This window comes from Lactuca saligna, chromosome 6, assembly GCF_052625555.1.
Source record: "Lactuca saligna cultivar CGN05327 chromosome 6, ASM5262555v1, whole genome shotgun sequence".
NCBI lineage: Eukaryota > Viridiplantae > Streptophyta > Magnoliopsida > Asterales > Asteraceae > Lactuca > Lactuca saligna.
In genome coordinates, this window is record NC_136422.1 from 45636001 (window position 1) to 45658071 (window position 22071).

At 35.9% G+C, this 22071-nt stretch overlaps 1 protein-coding gene across 1 annotated transcript; it reads left to right on the forward strand.

The window, feature by feature from the left end:
- Positions 1–9466: 9466 nt before the first annotated feature.
- On the forward strand, positions 9467–12442 carry LOC145001247 (receptor-like protein EIX2). Its single transcript, XM_078960608.1, has one exon. It carries the CDS (start codon positions 9534–9536, stop codon positions 12300–12302), a length of 2769 nt encoding a protein of 922 aa, XP_078816734.1. The 5' UTR covers positions 9467–9533; the 3' UTR covers positions 12303–12442.
- The last annotated feature ends 9629 nt before the right edge of the window (positions 12443–22071 follow it).

The window sequence follows — 22071 nt, forward strand, 5'->3', positions numbered from 1 at the left end:
TCCCGAAGAAAAGATATAAGATTATGAGCGAATCACATTACTCGCGAGTGGAGGATGCTGGAATACATAGTAGCTATTGCCGATACATGAAAAATATGTAAAAAAAATTCGAAAATTTTTCACCACGGACAAAAAGCAGATGTTGCCGGTGCAACACTGGACCCACCCTAAAACCGCCACTGATTATTGGTCCCTTATTGAAACTTATTTTTTCAGTTTTGGTCAAGAAAAGTTTGTCTCTTGCAGTTTTGTCCATGTTTGAGGATTTTTTTTAACATGGTGCTCTTGTTCCAAGTAAAATAAGTATATTTTTGGGCCAAAAGTGAAATACATTAGCTATTAATAAAGATCTGGAGCCAATCCCTTCGTGGAACAGACCAACATGCTTAGGATGTGGAAAGTCTATCAGAGAAGGCTCAAGCCACGTGTAGGGGAGTGATGCCACGAGCTAGTTATTTTGTTGGAAGAATATTATTTAGTGAAGCATGATTTTGAGGTGCACGTCATGATTTAATTTCCTAAAAAGATCACTAAGGAATGTATTCGTCCTTGTGGCTTGGACGAGAAGAACTTCTTGAAGTTGGTTTGGTTCGTACAATTTGATTAAAAATTCATCCTCCATTTTTCTTGTTATTGTGTTAGCTAGGGACCTATAAGTTTTATATAAAGTAAGTATTTGAAAACCTGATATATGACAACCCAAGTTGTTCCGTTACATTTCCCCGTTACCGTTAACGGAATATCCCACTGTATAAAAGTTCCGTTACTTAGAGGGCGTCAATTTAATAAACATTCCATTTGGTTGCAATTAACATGCCGTTAAGTCATGATAAAAGGAGATAAAAACACAGGACATACATTTCCATTTATTTGGAAAATGTCAAGTTTTATTATTACGACCACTAAATCGGGTGCGACCAAAAGCCCCGTTTAACGGCAGTATCGGGTAAAATCTCACTGAGCCCCGACTCAAAACCCTATATAAGGGTGAGTGGAGTCTATTAGAGACTTTTTACACTCTCTCTCTATACTCTCTCTCTAGACTCGTTTTCGCCCCGAATCCGCAACCAGACGCTTCCAAATTGTAAGACCGCTTACCCTAGCTTACTCTAAACATTAAGATTCGTGTTTATAGCATAGAATTGGACTTGGAACATGTGTTTACGGCCAAAGATCATGCTTGGGCCGTAAACACTTAATAAGTGGGTTTTTAAGCAATTTAACCCCTCCAAACCAACATTGGGACTTAGATACGACCTTATGGATTGCAAATCCGGACTTAGAACACCCTAGTCATGAATTTTGGGGAGCAAATAGGAGTTTACGGCCAAGGAATGATCTTGGGCCGTAAACCCCTCAAACATGGGGTGTAAACTCATTTTTACATGCTTAAAAGCCATAGAACTCCACCAATAGCCTTGGAATAAATCCTAGAATCATCTAAAAATGGTTTGGGGACCTTAAACATGTCAAACACCCTCCATTTAGGAGTTTACGGCCAAAGCTTCCCAAGAAATAGTTCCAGGGCCGTAAACTCATAAAAACATGTTAAAGGGTGCCCTAAATTCACACCAAGGCTTAAGACATAAATTAGGGACTTGTCCTTTGGGTTTGGATCAATTAAACACAACAAAATGAAGGGTCAAAAGGAGTTTACGGCCCAGGTAGGTACCAAGGCTGTAACCTCCCCAAAACATGCCCAAATCATGGTTTTAGTCCCCCAAAATGGCATCACACTCCATTAGCAATTGCTAGAAAGGTAATAGGGGCTCAAAACTTCACTAAACTCAAAGAATGAGAGTTTACGGCCGTAAACTCCCTTAGGGGTGTCCCTAGGCCGTAAACTCCTATAAAGTGCCCTTAAAGACCTTAAACCCACTCATGCCTTTGAGGAAAAGTGCTTAGAATAATTCCATGATGCAAGTAGAAGCCTTAAACACCCTAGAACCCATCACCATGAGTTTACGGCTGTAAACTCATGGTGAGATGTCCCTGGGCCGTAAACTAAGTAATAAGGGAGTATTCTTGAATAGCAAGCTCCATTCCTTAGCCATACACACCCTTAAACGCTACCCGGGACACCCAAACACTTAGCCAAAGTGTTTTCCGCTCCTGTGAGCGCGTATATTTGTTTAATTAGTATTAAATATACTAATTGTATGTGAACATATGTTATCATATGTTAATAGGTCATTGTGTGTGTTCAAGTCCTTGCGTGACACTGAATGCCCAAACGGCACCTTCGTCGGACCTACTTACACCAGGTGAGTTCATACCCCTGAATGAACCTTTTAATGTTTTTAAATGTTTTATAGGGGGGAATACAAGTTAAACATGTCAGTTATCATATCAATCACATGTGATTGATAACCCGCATGCACAAGATTTTACCACTTTACACTGTTTTACCGAGTAGGACACTATAATGAATTTACTTATTTCATAACTTTTACTTATACTGATTTATCCAAATTCATTCTAAACTGGTTTATGAAAGATTCTCTAAGGTTTTTAAACATATTTTACAAAAGAATACAATTTGTGATTTTCTCTGTACATAAAGGCTTTTCATCAAAGATTTCCTTTTTCGACGTATACTTTTACTTGTTAAATACTGCTGCTTCGCTTATACTTATTTTATACTCCTACTCGGTAACGCTTTCACTTATACTTGTAGTCGCTTATACCTGATGACGCTTATACTTATTCACACTCTTACTTAGTGATACGATTCTTCTTCACTTATACTTGATAACGACTCTATTCCACTTATACTTGATACGCTTTTGCTTCACTTATTGTCGCCTCTACTTCGTGATACGCTTATACTTGTTCGACACTTCTACTTCACTTGTGACCGCTTCTACTTCACTTGTTAGACACTTCTACTTCCCAAAGATCACTTCTACTTGATACACACTCAGTCGTAGTTAGATGTATGTCTGTGCTTATATAGGTACATATAAGTAATGATTGAAAGACCTAGGAAGGCTCGTGTGCCCTATTTCCTTTTCTTCGTTGAGATGTGGTCTGGTGGGATCGGATGGCCGTCCGAAGGTCGTTTGGCTCATTAGTTATATATTATGTATATGAGTATGGACATATAGTAATTCTCTAGTCAGTTCAGTAAAGAGTCTCTATCTCTAGTCTACACTTACATTAGAAACCCAGTACTGGGAAGTCTCTACCTCTAGTTCAGCACTTACACACTACCCACGGTTTGGAAGTCTCTACCCACTATTTGGGATGCATCTTCAGTACACGGCCTTCTCCGTTGTCTAGTTGGTAACCAGAGTCTCCTGTAGGGAGAGCGGACATTGTGTGTATAGATCTATACGAGATTGACAACCCCGCACCCAGACTGCTAGCTACAGTCCCGGCCTACCAAGCCAACGGGTGACAAATGTCACATTATAGATGCTTGTAGGGCGTCTGGAACTCTAGTCAGTATGGTTACGAGTATCCCGGGTTACCTCATAATTCATGGCTTTAAGGTAACGGTATTTCACCGGCAATCTACACTGTATGCTGGTAACTCATTTTCAGAGTCACACTGTTTTGACCTTACAAGACGTATCTTTCCTTTGATACTGTCTGGGGTCTGTTATCTCTGTTTTGACCTTACAAGACGTATCTTTCCTTTGATACTGTCTGGGGTCTGTTATCTCTATTTTGACCTTACAAGACGTATCTTTCATTTGATGCTGTCTGGGGTCTGTATCCACTGTATTCACAGAACCCACTGTATTCACGGTATTCACTGTGTTCACTGTTTTAGACCTTGCTAGACGTATCTTTCATTTGATATTGTCTGTGGTCTGTATTCACTGTTTGAGACCCTACTAGTTGTACCTTTCATTTGGTACCTTCTGGGGTCTGTGTCTCCACTTGTTAGACTGAACCAGGCGTGTCGTTTGTTTGATACTTTCTTGGAGTCTATGGTTCCTTGCCTTAGTCAGCAGTCCTCACTGCTGAGGCATATGACATTCCCTGATGTCGTTTGCTTTCCTCAATAATCAAATTCAGTATTTTGATAATGATAGCAATTTAGGGAAAACTACTTTTTACCCCACATCACTGACCAGTCTTGGTAGAAGGCTGTTTTTATTAAAGAAAATATAGGATTTTCTGGAAAGGACTCTAATACACTGAAATCTCTTAAACTATTACTTTATTAAGTTATTTAAAAGAAATGTCACTAAATGCTTATGAACTCACCAACATTTGTAAAAATGCTGATACTCGCTTTTCAAATAACTTGTATTCTCAGGTTAGCATTAGACGGGTACATCCCCGGAGCTGTTGATGAAGATAGCTTAGTACCACGCTGTATTTATTCTATTACTTGTATTACTTTATTATGTTGAAATGTAAAGCATGTAAAATTATTACTATTAATGCAATGTTTTGTTGTACTTTGATTACTATGATGCATGTGTTGTGATATTTGACATGACGTCATCCACCCCAGAACGTTTCCGCCGTTCCAGTTTTGGGGTGTGACATGTTAAGACGATCAAAATGGCAATATTGTAAATTCATGAAATGATTTAATTTTGTCATTAATAAAATTTCATACTACCTTTGCATCATCATCAGAAATGTGAAATGTTCTTCACAGGTGTATATGCAATCCATGGATCTATTACCTAACAAGTGAAAAGATTAGGGTTGTAAACGAACACAAACAAGACCTTGTTTATGTTTGTTTATGTTAGTCGAACAAAAGAACGGATAAACGAACCAGTTTTTGTGTTCATGTTCGTTCATTTAACAAATTACCTTGTTCATGCTTGTTTGTTTATGTTCATGAACATGCTAAACGAACAGAGATAAACAAACAAAATTGAACATATATGAACCAAAACAAACATCTAATATAGTAATGTAATAGAAACCAATTGAACATACATGGACATAAATCAACAGTAAGGCTTAATGAGTAATCACAACACTCATCCATTGTACAAATTATATGCAATACACACAATAACACAGAAACTTCATGAGGTATTAAATAGGGGTGTTCGCGGTGCGGTTTGGTGCGGTTTACAGTCCAAACCGCAGACCGCACCACATACGCGGTTTGGGATTTTTGGAAACCACGAACCGCACCGCGAAAGGTGTAAACCGCGGTTTGCGGTGCGGTTTGTTACGGGCGGTTTTGTGGTTTCGGTGCAGTTTGTGTAGTTTGATTAGTTGTTAAACTTTGAAAATAGTTTCAATCATTTGATCTAAATTAAAATTTTATATTTTATTAAAGAAATACTATATCGTAATATTTTTTAACATATATCTATGGTCATTGCTTAATACTGCCAAATCTTTATACATCTTATTCAACGTATTATATCATAATATCTTACAACTAATATATATTTTCATGAGGTGAAGTTATAACATAATTTCTTCATAAAAGCTAATGTAATATATATGCGGTGCGGTGCGGTTTGAACCGTAGTTTTGAAACTAAAAACCGCAAACCGCACCATATAGTGCGGTTTATCGAAATTACGAACCACGAACCGCACCACAAAAGATCTAAACTGAATTATGCGGTACGGTTTGGTGCTGTGTGGGCGGTTTATGCGGTTTGATGCATACCCCTAGTATTAAATCACATATTACTTTACATTTTTTCACATAACATATGCTAGCATAACTCTAACCACTATACAACTAGAAATTCCCTCCTTGAGGCTATTACGTGTTATACAAATCATCCTGATCACACTTGCCTTTGAGAGGCTATTCATGATCATACATCTTGCTAAGGTACACTTGAACTTCCATCCTAAAGGTATTCTTTAGTAGTATTGCACATACCGACCATACTTCCCTATGAGAGGCTATTTGTGGTCGTACAAACAATGATCACATAGTCCACATAATAAGAAAGCTTTTGAGATCGCACGAAAGTAACCAACAAGATGAAATCCACAAAACCAAGCTAGTGATATCAACTCTTCCTCTAGTCGTTACACAATAATTAACCCTAATTTAATAATTAAAGTAAAACTTTTATCTACACTACCTTATCGACTCTAGGTCTAATAAAAGCTATTATATAGGAAAAATACCATTTTGCCCCTCCAAGACCCAAACCCAACTGACCAAAAGTCAAACTTGGTCAAAAAGTTAACAATCCATGTCATCTTGCAACGACCAACAATGTGGTGCTACTGCTAGGAGACAAGATAGTTGCGATCTGCTCAAACATCGCGGCGTGACTACACCTCATATCGTGATGCGATTTTGGCAAAACACCCAATTTCCAACTAAGGTCTTAATCTTTTAAGACCTAAGCTCTAAACCTCCATAACATATCAACACATGGTCCTAACGGATAAAGTTTCCAACTTTATCCATATGCATGCCGTTAACATTATCATACCAAGTCTAGGTCAAAATGACACCAAAAATCTCATAAACTCATGAATGGACCGAACGACAAGATGAATTCTCATCTTTTTTTTTTTTTTTTTTTTTTTTTTTTTTTTTAAATAGGTCCAAAAGACATAAAAATACAACCTTTAAGGCATTCCTCAAACATCAACCAAGTAACCAAATTATGCACAAAATCATAGATCTAGACCTAATAGCTCCCAAAGCTTCAAGCTTAAACACTTACAATGGTCCAAAAGATATCCAAAAAGTTAAATTTGACTTACTTCTTGATTTACAAGATGCACCCCATCTCCTTCAAGGTGTGTAAAGAAACACGAGAGGCTACAATCAAAGGAGAGAGAGAGAGAGAGAGAGAGAGAGAGAGAGAGAGAGGCTAGGGTGTGCTCCCAAGGGATCTCTAATGTGACGGGGACTGCAATTGACCTAATTCTAGGAGATAAAGCCTTTAAATATGGGATAAAACCCTAATTTCATAGGCTTAGACTACACATACTTCACATCATGACTCTCTCATTTCGCGTCACGAACGTCTTGATCCAATAAAGCCAAAAACTAACTTAATACCAAATTGCTTTTCAGGCCAAAACTAAACCTAGAATCGAAAGTCTTATACCTTTAGCTCTAAAACCTCATTCCTTAAGGTCCAATCTTCATCCCTTAAGACCCAAGATCCCTTCATGATTAAATTCAAGTCCAGCTTTCCAACAAAAGAAACATCCTAAAACCAGATGTTACAAGTCAAACCGCCATTTTAGCGCCAAGATGAATGGTAACTTCATTCTATAACCATCTTCATTGTATAAAAGGAATATGGATGTTCCATGCAAACATTACAACTTTCATACTTGAAAATTAAATACTTTGCATTTCCATGTGTCTTTGAAAAAACACACAAGTATTGTGTTTTTTCAATTCTAATAAGGTATGTAATCAAAATTGAAGTTACTAGATTATCCCACTTTTGAATCCGTGTACCCTAGGCAATAAGGGAGAATTACAGATTTCAGAAAATGAAAGAATCATGATCCTTGAAACATCCGATTCAAATTGTTATTTGAAATTCCCTAAAATCTAACATACCAAATTTGTAATTTTGTGAAGGAATAACAATGATCTGTCAGTAACATGAGTTTTAATTTCAGTTAAAGATTAGTACATAATCACAAAACATATAAGAACTTTGGATACATCCTAAGATTCTTGTTAAATCCATTTGTTCGGTTGCCATATGTGTGCGATTATGCATTTTTGTATCATATAAAACCCTAATGTACCTCTTGCATACGTCCATTATTGAAAAAAAAAACATGCTCCTATCACGTCATTGAATATACATTGAAACAAATATTTATGCATGCCAAATACATAATTATTGTGCACAATTTCAAGTACGATTGTCAGATAGCCTTGATTACCTTAAGTGTTTTAACCAAAAAGTGCTTTAAGGTAATTTTCCTATTCCCAATGGAGGAAATCCAAGCTTTCTAACATTCCATGGAGGCTATGTAGGTTTGTATGATGAGCATGATATTGTTGGATGTCATTGTAAATAGGGTTACACAAATAGTGTGGACCATACAACTTCATGACGTACTAGCTAAATTTGTGAAAAGTTTCTCGTGCTGTACATGGAGACTTCCTAAGATTCTCGTTAAATCCATTGGTTAGGGTGCCATATGTGTGCGATTTTGCATTTTTGTATCATACAAAACCCTACTGCACCTCTTGCATTTGTACTTTATTGGAAAAATGAACATGCTCATATCACATCTTCAAATATACGTTCAAACAAATATTTATGCATTCAGAACCATCATCGAAAAAGTACCCTTGAAAAACCGCATGTTCGCCAAAATAAGCATGCATGAGATGTTGATAGGCAGCTTCATGGTCTCTATTCATATTTTTTTCGCCTCACGTTTTCGGCTTCCTTATTTCTTAATTCTTTAACCATGCTCTCTATCGCACTATCAATGTTCGTTGGTGCTTGTAGCACCATGTCAAAAGTTGCCAAAATACAAAACGAGAAATCGAAACCCAGAAGCAGATGATTTTAACTTCTAAAATCAAAAACCGATATTACAATTTTATTATGATTTTAGTTAGAAATCGAACCATTTTCACACTTGGCAGTTAAAATCTCTTTCTTGATCACAAATTAGATAGAATTCTAAAAAAAAAAAAAAAAAAAAAACCTTAACATATACGGTTTTTAAATGTTTTTTTAATATGAACGGTTTTTCTAAGATATTTTAAAATTTGAAGTAGGGTTGTTAACAAACACGAGCGAGAGTTGTGCGGTTCGTTTACCACTCTAATTTTATGTAACTTTTTTTTTTTTTTTGAAAAAACTAGTTAAAAATATAAAAATTATTATGTAAAAAGTTTAAATGTTTTTTTAATATTAATTGTTTTTTAGGATATTACAGAATTTTGAATATATATATTTTTTTTAAAGAATAGCTGAAAATATAAATATTATAATGAAAATTTCTAAAAAGAAAAAACTAATAAAACCACAAAAATTTATATAAGAGTTAAAAGTTTACAAAACCATTGAGTTAATTCATAGTAAAGTTTTTGTGTTATCTATAGAAAAGTTGTGTGATAAATCATAAATCATCCAAGGGATTTTGGACGGAGATATAATTTCTAACCATCTCCCTCGTCGTCTTCACCGCCCACCATTGTCGTGTTGTTTGTTCTTCATCAGCTAAATTATCTCAGCGCATTTGTTCTTCTGTTCTGTACTATCTATCTGTTTTTGAATGGTGGCGTTATGTTTCTGTTAAAGATTTTATATTCAACGTCAACATCAGGGAGGCCTCAAAAAGTACCACACGATTGGAAAAGGTACCTATAATAAATACAAATTTCTAAGACTTGAAAGTCTTTGAACGTCTAATTTGGGGCAATTAATTCCGATGCTTCATCTTTCATGGAAATTGCATAGTGGATGCCCCACACAAGCAGACACCAATTTGAGCCACTCACCCACTTAGAATCCTTCATGTTCACACTTCACAGTGGAGAATCCACCAATTTGATCCACCCATGGAGGTACTTCATATAGCAGGAATCAATACAATCCAAAAATCATCAAGATATTCATTTACATTTACATTATGAATCCTTGTGTTTCTATAATGCTCTCATTTCTCTTGCTCCTCCTTGTGACTACAACTGCCAGCCAATTGGTAGCAGTGGGAGAAGGAGGAAATGATACAAATGGTGTTAATATGAAAAAGTGTTTGGATAAGGAGAGAAATGCTCTCCTTCTTTTCAAAGCTCCCCTTCAACACCCTGATGATTGTCTCTCTACATGGAGAGTTGATGAACATGACTGCTGTAAATGGAGTGGAGTCATGTGCAGCACCCAAACAGGTCATGTCACAGAGCTTTATATTTCCGGTTGTAGTTTTGTAGGTGAGATAAGCCATTCATTGCTTAACCTAACCTACTTGAATATTCTTGATCTTTCCTACAATTCTTTTCATGGAACCATTCCCACCTTCATTGGCTCCTTGACCGAGTTAAGTTACCTTGATCTTTCCTACAATTCTTTCAATGGAACCATTCCCAGGTCCATTGGTTCCTTGAGAGAATTAAGGCGTCTTGATCTTTCCTTTAACTCACTTTATGGAACAATTCCTCCAGAGTTTGGAAACCTCACCAACTTGCAAGAGCTTCATCTTGATTCTGTTGGAAGGTGTAGAGTTGAAAAGGTAGAGTGGTTGTCTCATCTCTCTCGTTTGGAGGATCTGAGAATGGATGGGATTTCCCTAGCCTCAGCAAATCACTGGGTAGATGCCATTCTGAGTCTCCCAAAACTAACACATTTATCTTTAGGGGGATGTGAGCTCTCACAGGTCATGTATCCATATTCTTCATTTCTCAACTCTTCTTCTTCTTCTTCATCTATTTCTGACCTTTCTCTCCAAAACAACAATCTCACCTCATCGATGTATCGCTGGTTGCTCCCATTAACCAGCAATAGCCTTCAAATCCTTGATCTCTCTGGCAACATGTTAGATGGAATACCCAAATATCTTGGTAACATCTGTAGTTTGGTAAGTTTGGACTTCAGTGACAACTCTGCCATTATCAAATTTCCTGATTTTCTCACCAACTTGTCTGGATGTACATCGCTTACATTAGCAGATTTGATTGCTTATGGAAGCCAATTTACAGGGTCATTGTCCAATGAGATCCAAAAGTTTTCATCCCTAGGTTATTTGGACCTATCTGATAATCACTTAAGTGGAAGTATAAGTGAGAAACTGTGGGAACTACCAATGCTTGTTATTCTTGACCTTTCTTTTAATAATCTTATAGTTCCTTCCACATATCACTTGTCAAGCCTTTCTTATGGAAAGGATATTCACCTGAGGTCTTGCAAGATGCTAGGGCCTCGATTCCCCAAATGGATTCAGACACTCAAAAATCTTTATCGTCTTGATCTTTCCAATACTGGAATTTCAGACACAATTCCTCTGGAGTTTTGGGACATGTGGCCTTCTCAATTAATATATTTGAATCTCTCTTCCAACAACATTAGTGGGAAACTACCAGATTTATTATCAAATTTCGCCACATATTCAGTGATAGATTTGAGTTCCAACAGCTTTAATGGCCAAATACCGAAACTCTCTTCCGCTTTGGCAACGTTGGATCTTTCCAGAAATAAGTTCTCTGGAGGAATCTCCTTTATATGTCAAATTGTTGATGGGTGGTTAGAATTTATTGACCTCTCTCATAACTCATTCATCGGACAACTCCCGGACTGTTTGTGGCATTTCAAAGACCTAAAAGTTCTCAATCTCGGACACAACAATCTCTTTGGAAGGCTTCCTCCCTCTATTGGATCTTTGATACAACTCCAGGTGTTGTATTTATACAAGAATAACTTCTCTGGAGAATTGCCTTTATCTTTAAAAAATTGCACGAGTTTAATCTCGTTGAATTTGGGAGCCAACAAGTTTTATGATAATGTGCCTGTCTGGATTGGGGAAAACTTATCAGGGTTGTATTTTCTACTACTAAGATCAAACAAATTCTTTGGAACCATCCCTTTACAGTTATGCCAGTTATCTAATCTTCAGATTTTAGACATGTCGATGAACAATCTCCATGGAAGCATCCCCTCATGTTTGAGTAATCTTACGAGCATGGTTCAACAAGGAGGATTCTCACAAGATGTACAATATTCTACAAAATATTTACAGGGTTCATATGTTGACAATGCAATGATTGAGTGGCAAGGAGATGAACGTGAATTCAGTAGAACTCTGAAATTGGTGAAGAGCATTGACCTGTCAAGCAACAATTTAACAGGACAAATCCCATATCAAATTACCAATCTTTTTAACTTGATTGCCCTGAACCTGTCAAAGAACGAGTTATCTGGAGAGATTCCACCGAAAATTGGTGAGATGATAAATCTTGAGATTTTAGATTTATCCAGAAATAGTTTTTCAGGCCGGATACCATCAAGGATGTCTCATATGAGTTTCCTGAATTACCTAGACTTGTCATATAATAACTTTTCAGGGAGAATCCCAACAAGCACTCAACTCCAATCCTTTCAACCTTCAAGATACAATGGAAATGCACATTTATGTGGACCTCCCCTTACAAAAAAATGTCCAGGAGATGAAGAATCAGAATCACCACCCATCATTGGTAAAAGTGAGGGTGATGGGGAAGACATAGATGATGAACTTGAGAGATGGTTTTATATTGGTGGGGGCATGGGTTTCGTTACCGGATTTTGGATAGCATGTGGGGTTTTACTTTTCAACCGACGTGGGAGACATGCATTTTTTCAATTTTATGACAGCTTCAAAGATTGGGTTTATGTGAAGGTGGTTGTGTTCATTGCAAATTTGCAATAGGCTAGATAGCAGTAGTTTGTGATGTAGTTTGTATTTTTGACTTCTTATTTTCCATTATGTAATGTAATGTAATTTAGCAGGGTTTTTTAAGTCCCTGATATCAATACATTTGTCACTAACACCATGGGTGGCCATTTTAATCGTGTTGTATGAAATAAGACATTATGGATGAAAATTAGGGGTGCACAAAAAAACCGGTTTGGAAAAAATTAAAAAAAAAAAAAAAAAAAAAGCAAACCATCGGTTTAGTACCGTTTTGAAATATTATAACAATAACTATTAAGTATTTGAAAACACATTAAATATTTAATTATTAATTATTTATATATTAAAAGAGAACAACCCATTGCGGCTTCCACACAATATGTGGCCTAACTCTTGACCATTAGGGATTGTAATCGGCCTTGTGGCTTGGACTGTAAGAACTTTTTTGAAGTTTTTTGGTTTTTACAAATTCAATGGAAATCCATATCCTCCAATTTTCCTGATATTGCCTTAGTATTTTTATCAGCTATACTGTGGTAATAATAATAATAATAAAAAAAATCATTTTACGTGGAACAAGGACAAAGAGGATTACAAAATCCTAAAATAAGGACCAAAATTGTAAGAGAAAACTTTTTGAAACCAAAGCTGAAAAAATCAGCTATACTCAGGGACCGAAAATGTAAATAACTCTTAACATTTATTAGAAAGTTATTAAGTTAGTTTTGCTAGCCTTTGCAGCATCATCAGAATTTTGTACTTCATAGGTGCATATGCAAGCCATGGATCTATCACATAATAAGTCAAAAGATGGTCCTGGATGGCAGTATTGTAAATTGATGAAATGAAACTAATCATTTTACTTACTGTAAATCCAACTCTTGTTGATGGAGGCAATGTTGTAGGACAATCTTGCATTATACATTCAAACCATGTAGAAGACTTGAGTGAAGTTTGTGTTGAATCCTTGTATCTGGAATCCAAAGAATGTCCACGACTGTATGCAGTTGCAAAATTGCCTGAATAAATACATATTAAAAAATTGTTATACCAAATTCTTGTTAGACTATAATATTGTTAAAAAAATCATTTTGATGAACCTTGAATAGGAGTCCATGTGTATCTTGGAAAAACACAACTCATCTCAAACCAGCATCCTTCCGAACAAAGATAGTTCCTTAAAGAATAATGAGATATTTATTTTAATAAAAAGAAGTCAATCAAATGAGAAAAAGTAGAGCAAAGATATGGATTTTAATATATGAATCTATATCCTAATTTTAAAATAATTTTGAATTCCAAATATTTGAAATTTCGGATATGGTTTTAGATTTTATGTTGCATATATGAAATGCAGTCCTTTTATTATTTAAAAAATAGAACCAAGTAAATTATTTAGCTAAATTAACGTAAATGATAACTACAATACCAATTAATATGAATAATTAAAACCTTTAAAATTTTCTCCAAAAAGACTATTTTCAACGGCTAAAAGATGATGGGATACTTTTTTTTTTTTAAACAATCTTTAAGCGAAGTGTGTATTTTAATACAAATTCAAGAATGTTTCACTTTTCTATTGACATATAAAAATTGGTAAAGTCGTGCATGTTAAATGAGACACCACAAATATTAGGTGAAGAAAGGTAATAATCTTCAATGACCACATTTCATTAACTACCCTTCTTAGAACATCTATAATAGATCTTTTTAGTAGAGATTTTTCATGAAAAACTTCAAATCAGAAAATATATTTGATCTTCACGACACGAGAGTTTTCAATTTGCTTATTTTGTATGACCCCCTAGTTGTGAAACTTATGTATTACACGAGTTAATTTATATATATATATATATATATATATATATATATATATATATATATATATATATATATATATATAGGCTTAAATATTTTGTTTGTACTAATTATTGTGTGTCAGAATGGACAAATCTAGACCAACGGATGGAATTCATCAATGGATATGATTTGAGAGTGTATGATATTACAATGGGATAGCATGTACCATATAATCACACAAATTTTAGCAAAATGGTATTTTGGATAATTAACTACAATTATAAAAGGAAATTTTCGGATATTTGTGGATAATTAATTCTCCTAATTTTAAAAATATGATTTTTTTAATTAATTCAATTTTAATTCTAACATAATTTGTAAAAATAACCGATTTTTCTGTCAGAATATTTTTTTTAGTTAGAATGATGCTCTTTCAGAATTTTATTCTATTAGAATATTATTGAATAATAATAAAGTTCTGGAATCCGAGGTTTAAAAATAACAACATTCTAACATATTCTGTCAGAATACATAATGTCAATCATAAACTACTAAATACATTCTTAAAATAATACACAAAATAGATTCTTGAACTAATAATTTACCAAATAATTAATTGTGATTCTTTGAATAATAACAACATTCTGAAAGAATAACAAGAGTAATTCTTAAAAAATAACAACATTCTTAAACATTAAGTGTGATCATTCTTTAATTCATTCTTCAAACTTTTCCCATCAATTCTTCAAGCCATTTCTATCACAAATTCTGTTAGAATGCAATAGTAAAATTCTGTTAGAATACATTATCAACATATAAATATTAAAATTTTATCAAAATAAAACAGTAAAATTCTAGTAGAATTTAGGGTAAATTACACGGATGGTCCCTGTGGTTTGGGGTAACCTGCGCGCCTAGTCCCTGAGCAAGATTTTTAACTCGGATGATCCCTAATGGTAAAATTCATAACCATCCTGGTCCCTCACTTAACATCCCGTCTAGTTGCTCCGTTAAAACACCCCACGTGCAAGGCACGCAGGGGTATTTTTGTCTTTTCATGTCACCCAGTCTTCTTTAAACATGGTTTATTTGTCTTCTTCCCCCATTTCTTTCTCAATCGCAGTCTTCTCCTCCCACCTTTCTTCTCACAGCCGATCAAACATGGTGAAATGCAATTGTGGTGCGATAGGCGTTATACGTACTTCAACTACGAAAAGAAACCCAGGTAGGGCATTTTATGCTTGCCCATTAGAGGTACGATGCTGGAATTGTTTTGGGGGATTTTCTATTGTAACCCTAGTATGTGTATGTGCTAATCGAAGCTATTCACAGTACAGGGACCAAGGTCTGGCTTTATTAAGTGGGTAGATGAAGAAAAGCATGGTCATGAGGCGGAAATAAAAAATGAGGGGCTTGAAATCCAAATTCAAGAACTTGAGGTCCAAAATCGGAATCTGAAGGCATTGTTAATAATCAGTTGGTTTTTGTTTTTTGGGATAGTTGTTTACAAGTTGTAGTGTTAGTTTTAAGATCAACTGAAGTAGTTGCAGTTGTTTACAATGCCTTGTAATGAATCTTATTTGTATCAAGGGTACCCTTTTATCAATGAAAATGATATTTTGTTGAACTTGATTGTATTTTACAATTTGTGATGTATCTTGGGACATTGGTTAAACTACATTGCTAAAAGAAATCAAAAGATTACATTGACAAAAGCAGATGACCAAAATAAAAGCAAAACATATGACCAAAATAAAAGCAATCAAAAGATTACATTGTTTGTCAAAGGCAAAGTACATTGCTAAAACTGGATACTATAATTACACCATTGTTTTTCAAAAGCAATTAACATAACCATCACAACACATAAATTAGTTCAAAAGAAGACAATGTTTGTCAACATCAACCAAAACAATACATAAGCACCTAAAAGCCACATTTATGGGACACCTTTCCCTTTTTTGCTAACACTTGCCCTCACTTTTGCACTTCCATCCTTCACTTTTGCACTTCCAGCACCACTAACATTCCTTGAAGTTTGTGATCCACCAGCCTTCACTTTTTCACTTCCAACCTTCACTTTTTCACTACCAGCACCACCAACAATCTTTGAAGTTTGTGATCCACCAACATTCCTTGAACTTTGAGAACCACCAGCCTTCTGTCCCTTGCAAGTCCTTGCATTATGCCCACTTTTGTTACACTTAGAACATGTCACTGATTTTTGTGCTCTTGACAATTGGTTACCTTTCACCAAATCCTCAACCTCCATGGCAGATCTCCTTCTCTTTTTCTTTGGTCTTCCAATGGGCACATGGTGTTTTGGAGGGAGTAAGGTTGTAGGGCATGTAGACTTCTCCCACATGTTCCTTCCATTGATTGGGTGAATTGTAAAAGAATACATATTCTTCCATGTTTCTAACCAATACGTTCGATGGACCCAATGTTCAGGTATCTTATCAATTTCTTTGTTCTTCAACATCTCCCACATACATGCTATTGCATGTGCACATGGTATCCCTATTAGTTCCCACCTTCTACATGAACATGTTTGTTGGCCCATATCTACCACAAACTGTTCCAAAAGATTTTTACTGACTTGATATTTCCCATTCCCACAAAAAACAGACCTTAATTGTGAAGCCTCTTTCTTCAGTTTTTCAACCCATATGGTAGCTGTAGGAGTCAAGGGACCTACAGCTTTATCAATTTCCTTTTGCACAGTTACAATTTTCTTCACTAAGTACTCTCTAATGTACTCCAAACATGTAATGATTGATACATCACGACCTTCAACAATCTTGCTATTTAGAGATTCACACATATTGTTAAGCATAGCATCTGTATGAGCTCTACCTAATAAATCATTAAAATATGTATGAGCTATTTAGAGTTTCACACATATTGCACAGCTACAAACTAATGATCTAACATTAAAATCTACCTGTAAAGTGTGAACGAGACCAATGTTGAGGAGGAATGTTTTTAAGCCACTCATACGCATCATTATTAAGTTTTCTAAGTTCCTCCATTGATCGTTGAAACTGTTGAATAGTAGATGCTTTTGCACAATCCCATAGCAAGTCGTTGAATTGCTTTGCCCTCCAATTAGCTTTCATGTTTTCATGGATATGACGAAGACAATAACGATGCTCAGCGCATGGAAACAACTTTGCTATAGCAGGTAACACTCCCTATATAATGGAAAATTGTATTAAAAGTATATCATATATAATGTATTAATTTGATATTCGAATTAATACCTTTTGTCTGTCTGTCATAAACGTAAAATTTGAGTTTGTTCCTAAACCCAAATCATCCCCTAGACAAGTTAGAAACCAAGTCCATGAGTTGGTACTCTCAGATTCCACAACAGCATAAGCCAGTGGATATGTTCCATTATTACCATCAATTCCCTACATAAGTAAAAAATTTACAATTAAAGCACCATCAATAACCTAAAATACAACTTTTTATAATATAAATGTAGTTCATATGAAAAAAGGTTACCACAGCTGAAAGTATTTGTCCTGGGTATGGACCCTTCATAAAAGCACCATCGAGACTAAGAAAGTCTCTTCTTCCAGCAGCAAATCCCTTTTTTAAAGGACCAAGACAGATGTATATGCGCTTGAAAGTTCTAGTTTCTGAATTTGGATTTGGTTCACTCTCTACATCAATCTTTACAGTCGTGTCTGGGTTATGTTTTTGAAGTTCTTGAACATAGTCTCTCAATAGAGTGTACTGACCAACATAATCCCCTCGCACCTGATTGAGAGCTTCAGTTCTAGCCCTAAACACTTTCATCTTGGAAAGTCCCACTTGGTAATCACGTTGCAGTTGTTCTTGTAAAGCACGAATTGGAATAGTTGGGTTAGATTCCACCTGAGTTGTAATCTTTTTGGCAAGAAACTTATAAGTACACGCTTTAACATTCCGAGTTTGGAGACAACGATGTTCTTTGTTGTAAGACTTGACCATCCAGTTTATATCACGTTTCCATTTACTAGCGTAGAGGCTCCACGGGCACTTCTCTTCATCTTCATTGTTGACTTCTTGTTGACCTTCCCCACTTTTGTCTAAGTTTCCCAGTTTTGGTATTGTCCCCCTACACACAACTCTTACCCTATTCTTGTCATTTTTTTCAAAACCAAGTTCCCTTCTTGTCTCAATAGCATGGACTTTAACTCTTTCTTTAAACTCTTGGGCTGTATTAAAGGTTTGAAGGATATAAAATGGTTCAGCAACATTTGCTTCATCATTCTCATGAGCTCGTTGGATAGCTTTGATGGTCTTCTTTCGTTGACCAACTGGACCTTCATCCGAAGATGATCCTGACAAAAGTACCTCGTTATTTAGTACTTCATTAAGCTCTCCAACTTCATTCTCTTCTTGTACCACATTGTCATTCATACCTCCAACCCACTCTGCATCCATATCAATGTTATCATTGAAATCATTCATGTCAACTTCTACATCATCTAAGATGTTGTCATTGTCAACATAAAAGTCTATATCATCGGACTCACTAGATTTATAACCACTATCATCGTTAAAGTTGTCCCCACTTCCAAATTCTTCTTCGTTTATGTCCTCAAACATGTCCCCACTTTCAAATTCAGACCATGGATCTTCTCCACCCTTGTTACCATCCCTAAATTCAACTTCATTCGTGTGCTCAAATTTGTCCCCAATTTCAACTTCAACGCATGGATTTCCTTTCTTGTTATTATCCCCATTATCAGTTATGTCCATATTGTCATCTCCAGTGATGTCCATTACATTAGCCTCTTTAGAAGCATCCCCAACAACATTTGTCTCCCCAGTATCATACCAATCTAAGAAAAGCCTACGAGAACATGATGGAGGTTCAATAATTTCCTTTATTTGAACTTTTGCTTGATTTGGGGACATTGTGTACGTATGTAATTGGGTTTTTCCATGCTCAATATAGACTTCAATCAACTTATGCTTGGAAATGAAGGTACCCAGATGTCTCACATCCTGATCACTACCCAAAGCAAATAACCCGAAATCTAAATCTGAAAAAGGTCGTTTAAAGTGATAGTACAAAGGTATACCTTCATCAACATAGCCTAACTGTTCCATCATTTCATCAATGTCATGCACTGAGAAAGTATCCATGTCGAGTAAGTCTATATACGTTTGTTTTCCTTTGATGTACTTTCTTCCAGGAAATTTGGTGAACTCTCCACCATGGTATAACCTAATGGAAAAGATTGTCGGATGCCCCCCTGTGAAATAGCCCACTTCAGATAAGGTTTCAACAAAATCCAAGTTATAGAAGATTGAGAGTGAGAGAATACTTACAGTAACGACGTCCAACATCGATTTCCTCCATATTTGCACGTATACGCCACAACACCATTGCGTTTTAGAGGAGAAGATATCACGATTAGGGTTTTCTTATCGGAATGTTGAAATTTTTCTGGGTTTTCTGAATGAAAAGATGGAGTACAGAGCAAAATGATCGCCTCTTCGTATACAACATGGCGGTAACACTAGAATATTAAAAAGACAAAAATACCCCTGCGTGCAAGTGGGGTGTTTTAACACTAGAATATTAAAAAGACAAAAATACCCCTGCGTGCCTTGCACGTGGGGTGTTTTAACGGAGCAACTAGACGGGATGTTAAGTGAGGGACCAGGATGGTTATGAATTTTACCATTAGGGATCATCCGAGTTAAAAATCTTGCTCAGGGACTAGGCGCGCAGGTTACCCCAAACCACAGGGACCATCCGTGTAATTTACCCTAGAATTTATTATCAATATATAAATAATTAACCAAAACCATAATCAGAAGACATGAATAAAAAAAATTAAGAAATTTTTATCCTCTTAATTTATTAACAATCAAATGATTAAAAAAAATTAACAAATTTGATACTTCCATGGTCCTGTAAAACAATTTATAATACAATTGAAACAAAGTTGATTCAAGAGTTTTGTTAAACACCTTACTTACAACAAAAACCTTTATGAAGAAACCATTTATATTTGCCAAAAAAAAGTTGAACTTATATAAAAAGATTGGATAGAAAATCCAGAAACTTGATTTAAGCATTTTATCGAGCAGTTGGTATGCAACATGAAACTTTCTTTAAATTCTCAATAATGACAGCTTATCCCTTGGCCAATCTTGAAACCTATGAAAAAACATGAAAAACAAAAATCTTGTCTCTTAGGATTTTTAACAAACAATTGGTAAGCACTAAATAAATAATTGGTTGCTCAATGTCTTTTCCAAATTCAAGCATAGCGGAGCTCAAACCTTATGTCACTCCTTCCTCCTTAATGGGATTGCGAATGACATGATTAACCATTGGAGAACTAGCGATATCAGCCATAACCACTTTAGAAGAAATCTTCGATCCCATCACAACACCCTCAGAACCATTCGACAATCCCAAGCCCTTATTCTCAATAGAAATCGCATCACATCCAGCATCCAAAAGGGAATCCACCAAATTCACTCCAGACCTAGGGCCTTCAGATTTATCACATCACTCGATCCTTTTATCACAGTAGATTTCACTTCTGATTCAAACTTATTGACAAGAAGAGTGACTGATTTTGCTTTTAGAGGATCCTACGGTAACTTAGAAGCCTTACCAGAATCGATTTTTAGCTTGTTTCTCGGGTTCACATTTTTCCCCTTTCTTTTTTCATAATAACATCATCAGGTTCCAAATCAGGAGGAACCCCCTCCATGAGAACAACACCAACAGTATCCACGGAATAAGGAAGAAGAGAAGAACAGATTAAGACCAGCCACGATGCCTTCTCGGTCGCCTGATGCCTTCTCGATCTGATGAAGAAGGAGGAAGAAGAAATCGGGTCTCTCATGTGCCTACCGATCAAAAAAAGAAAAGAGCAGGGATTAGGGTTAGTGAGATGAACAACGATTTAAAAAGGATATGTGATACTCATTTAATGATTTTCCAAATATACAACATTTATTTTTGGTTTATAAACGTAAAATGACTAAGTTACCCTTTATTATTTAATTAATGATTTCTTTTTTCCTAAATTCTGATTGGAGCATTTAGGCACACAATATTTGCTAAGAACATTTGAACCTATCTCATATATATATATATATATATATATATATATATATATACACACACACACACACACGTTGTGGGTACTCTTATATACATAAGACCTCTTAGACCTTGTTTGATCCGAAATTTTCTAGTTGTCACATCATCCCCCCATATGTTGTTGAGTGGGACTACAAGAGTGTTGTCGGTCAGACACCTCTTAGACCTCTTAGACCTCGTTTACCTTGATTTTTTTGAGTGGGACTACAAGAGTGTTGTCGGTCAGACACTTCTTAGGGTTGGACACGGGGAATGTAGGATATATGTTGTTGAGTTCTTGTGGTAACCGAAGCTTGTGAACCACTAAACCGATCATGTCAAGGATCTCAAATGGTCTAATGAAGATTGCGTACTGGACGCCCTGGGGGTAGTGCATATAAAATTTAAGGTGGACACTACTGTCTACAGGGTTAGGGGTACGTGCGGTGCATTTGGCCTTATATATCTTAGGTTGTCTTGAGAATTTCTTCCTACAAAATTTTGAGCTAGTGGTATGCCAACTTTGGCTCATTCCTTGAAGTTGGTTGAACGGATCGTCAGTTCGGGATAAGGGATATTGACCCTTGATGATGAGTTTGTTTGGCTCTTTGTAGTCAATGGTCCTATGAACAATTCACCCTTCCTTTTTACGAGTTAGACGGGTGCTTTCTGAGGTTAGAGGCTCGGTCTGCTTTTTCCTTACCTAATAGGTCGTTCCTTCGACCGGACAATTTCTGTAATTATGTTGGTGCTATGTGGTATTGGGGATTTGGCTACGGGAATGGCTCCAAGAGTTAAGTCGATTCCGAAGTCAGCTTAGCACATGGGTGGTCTTTCCAAAAGAACTTCTGGGAACACCTCGGGAAGATTATAAAC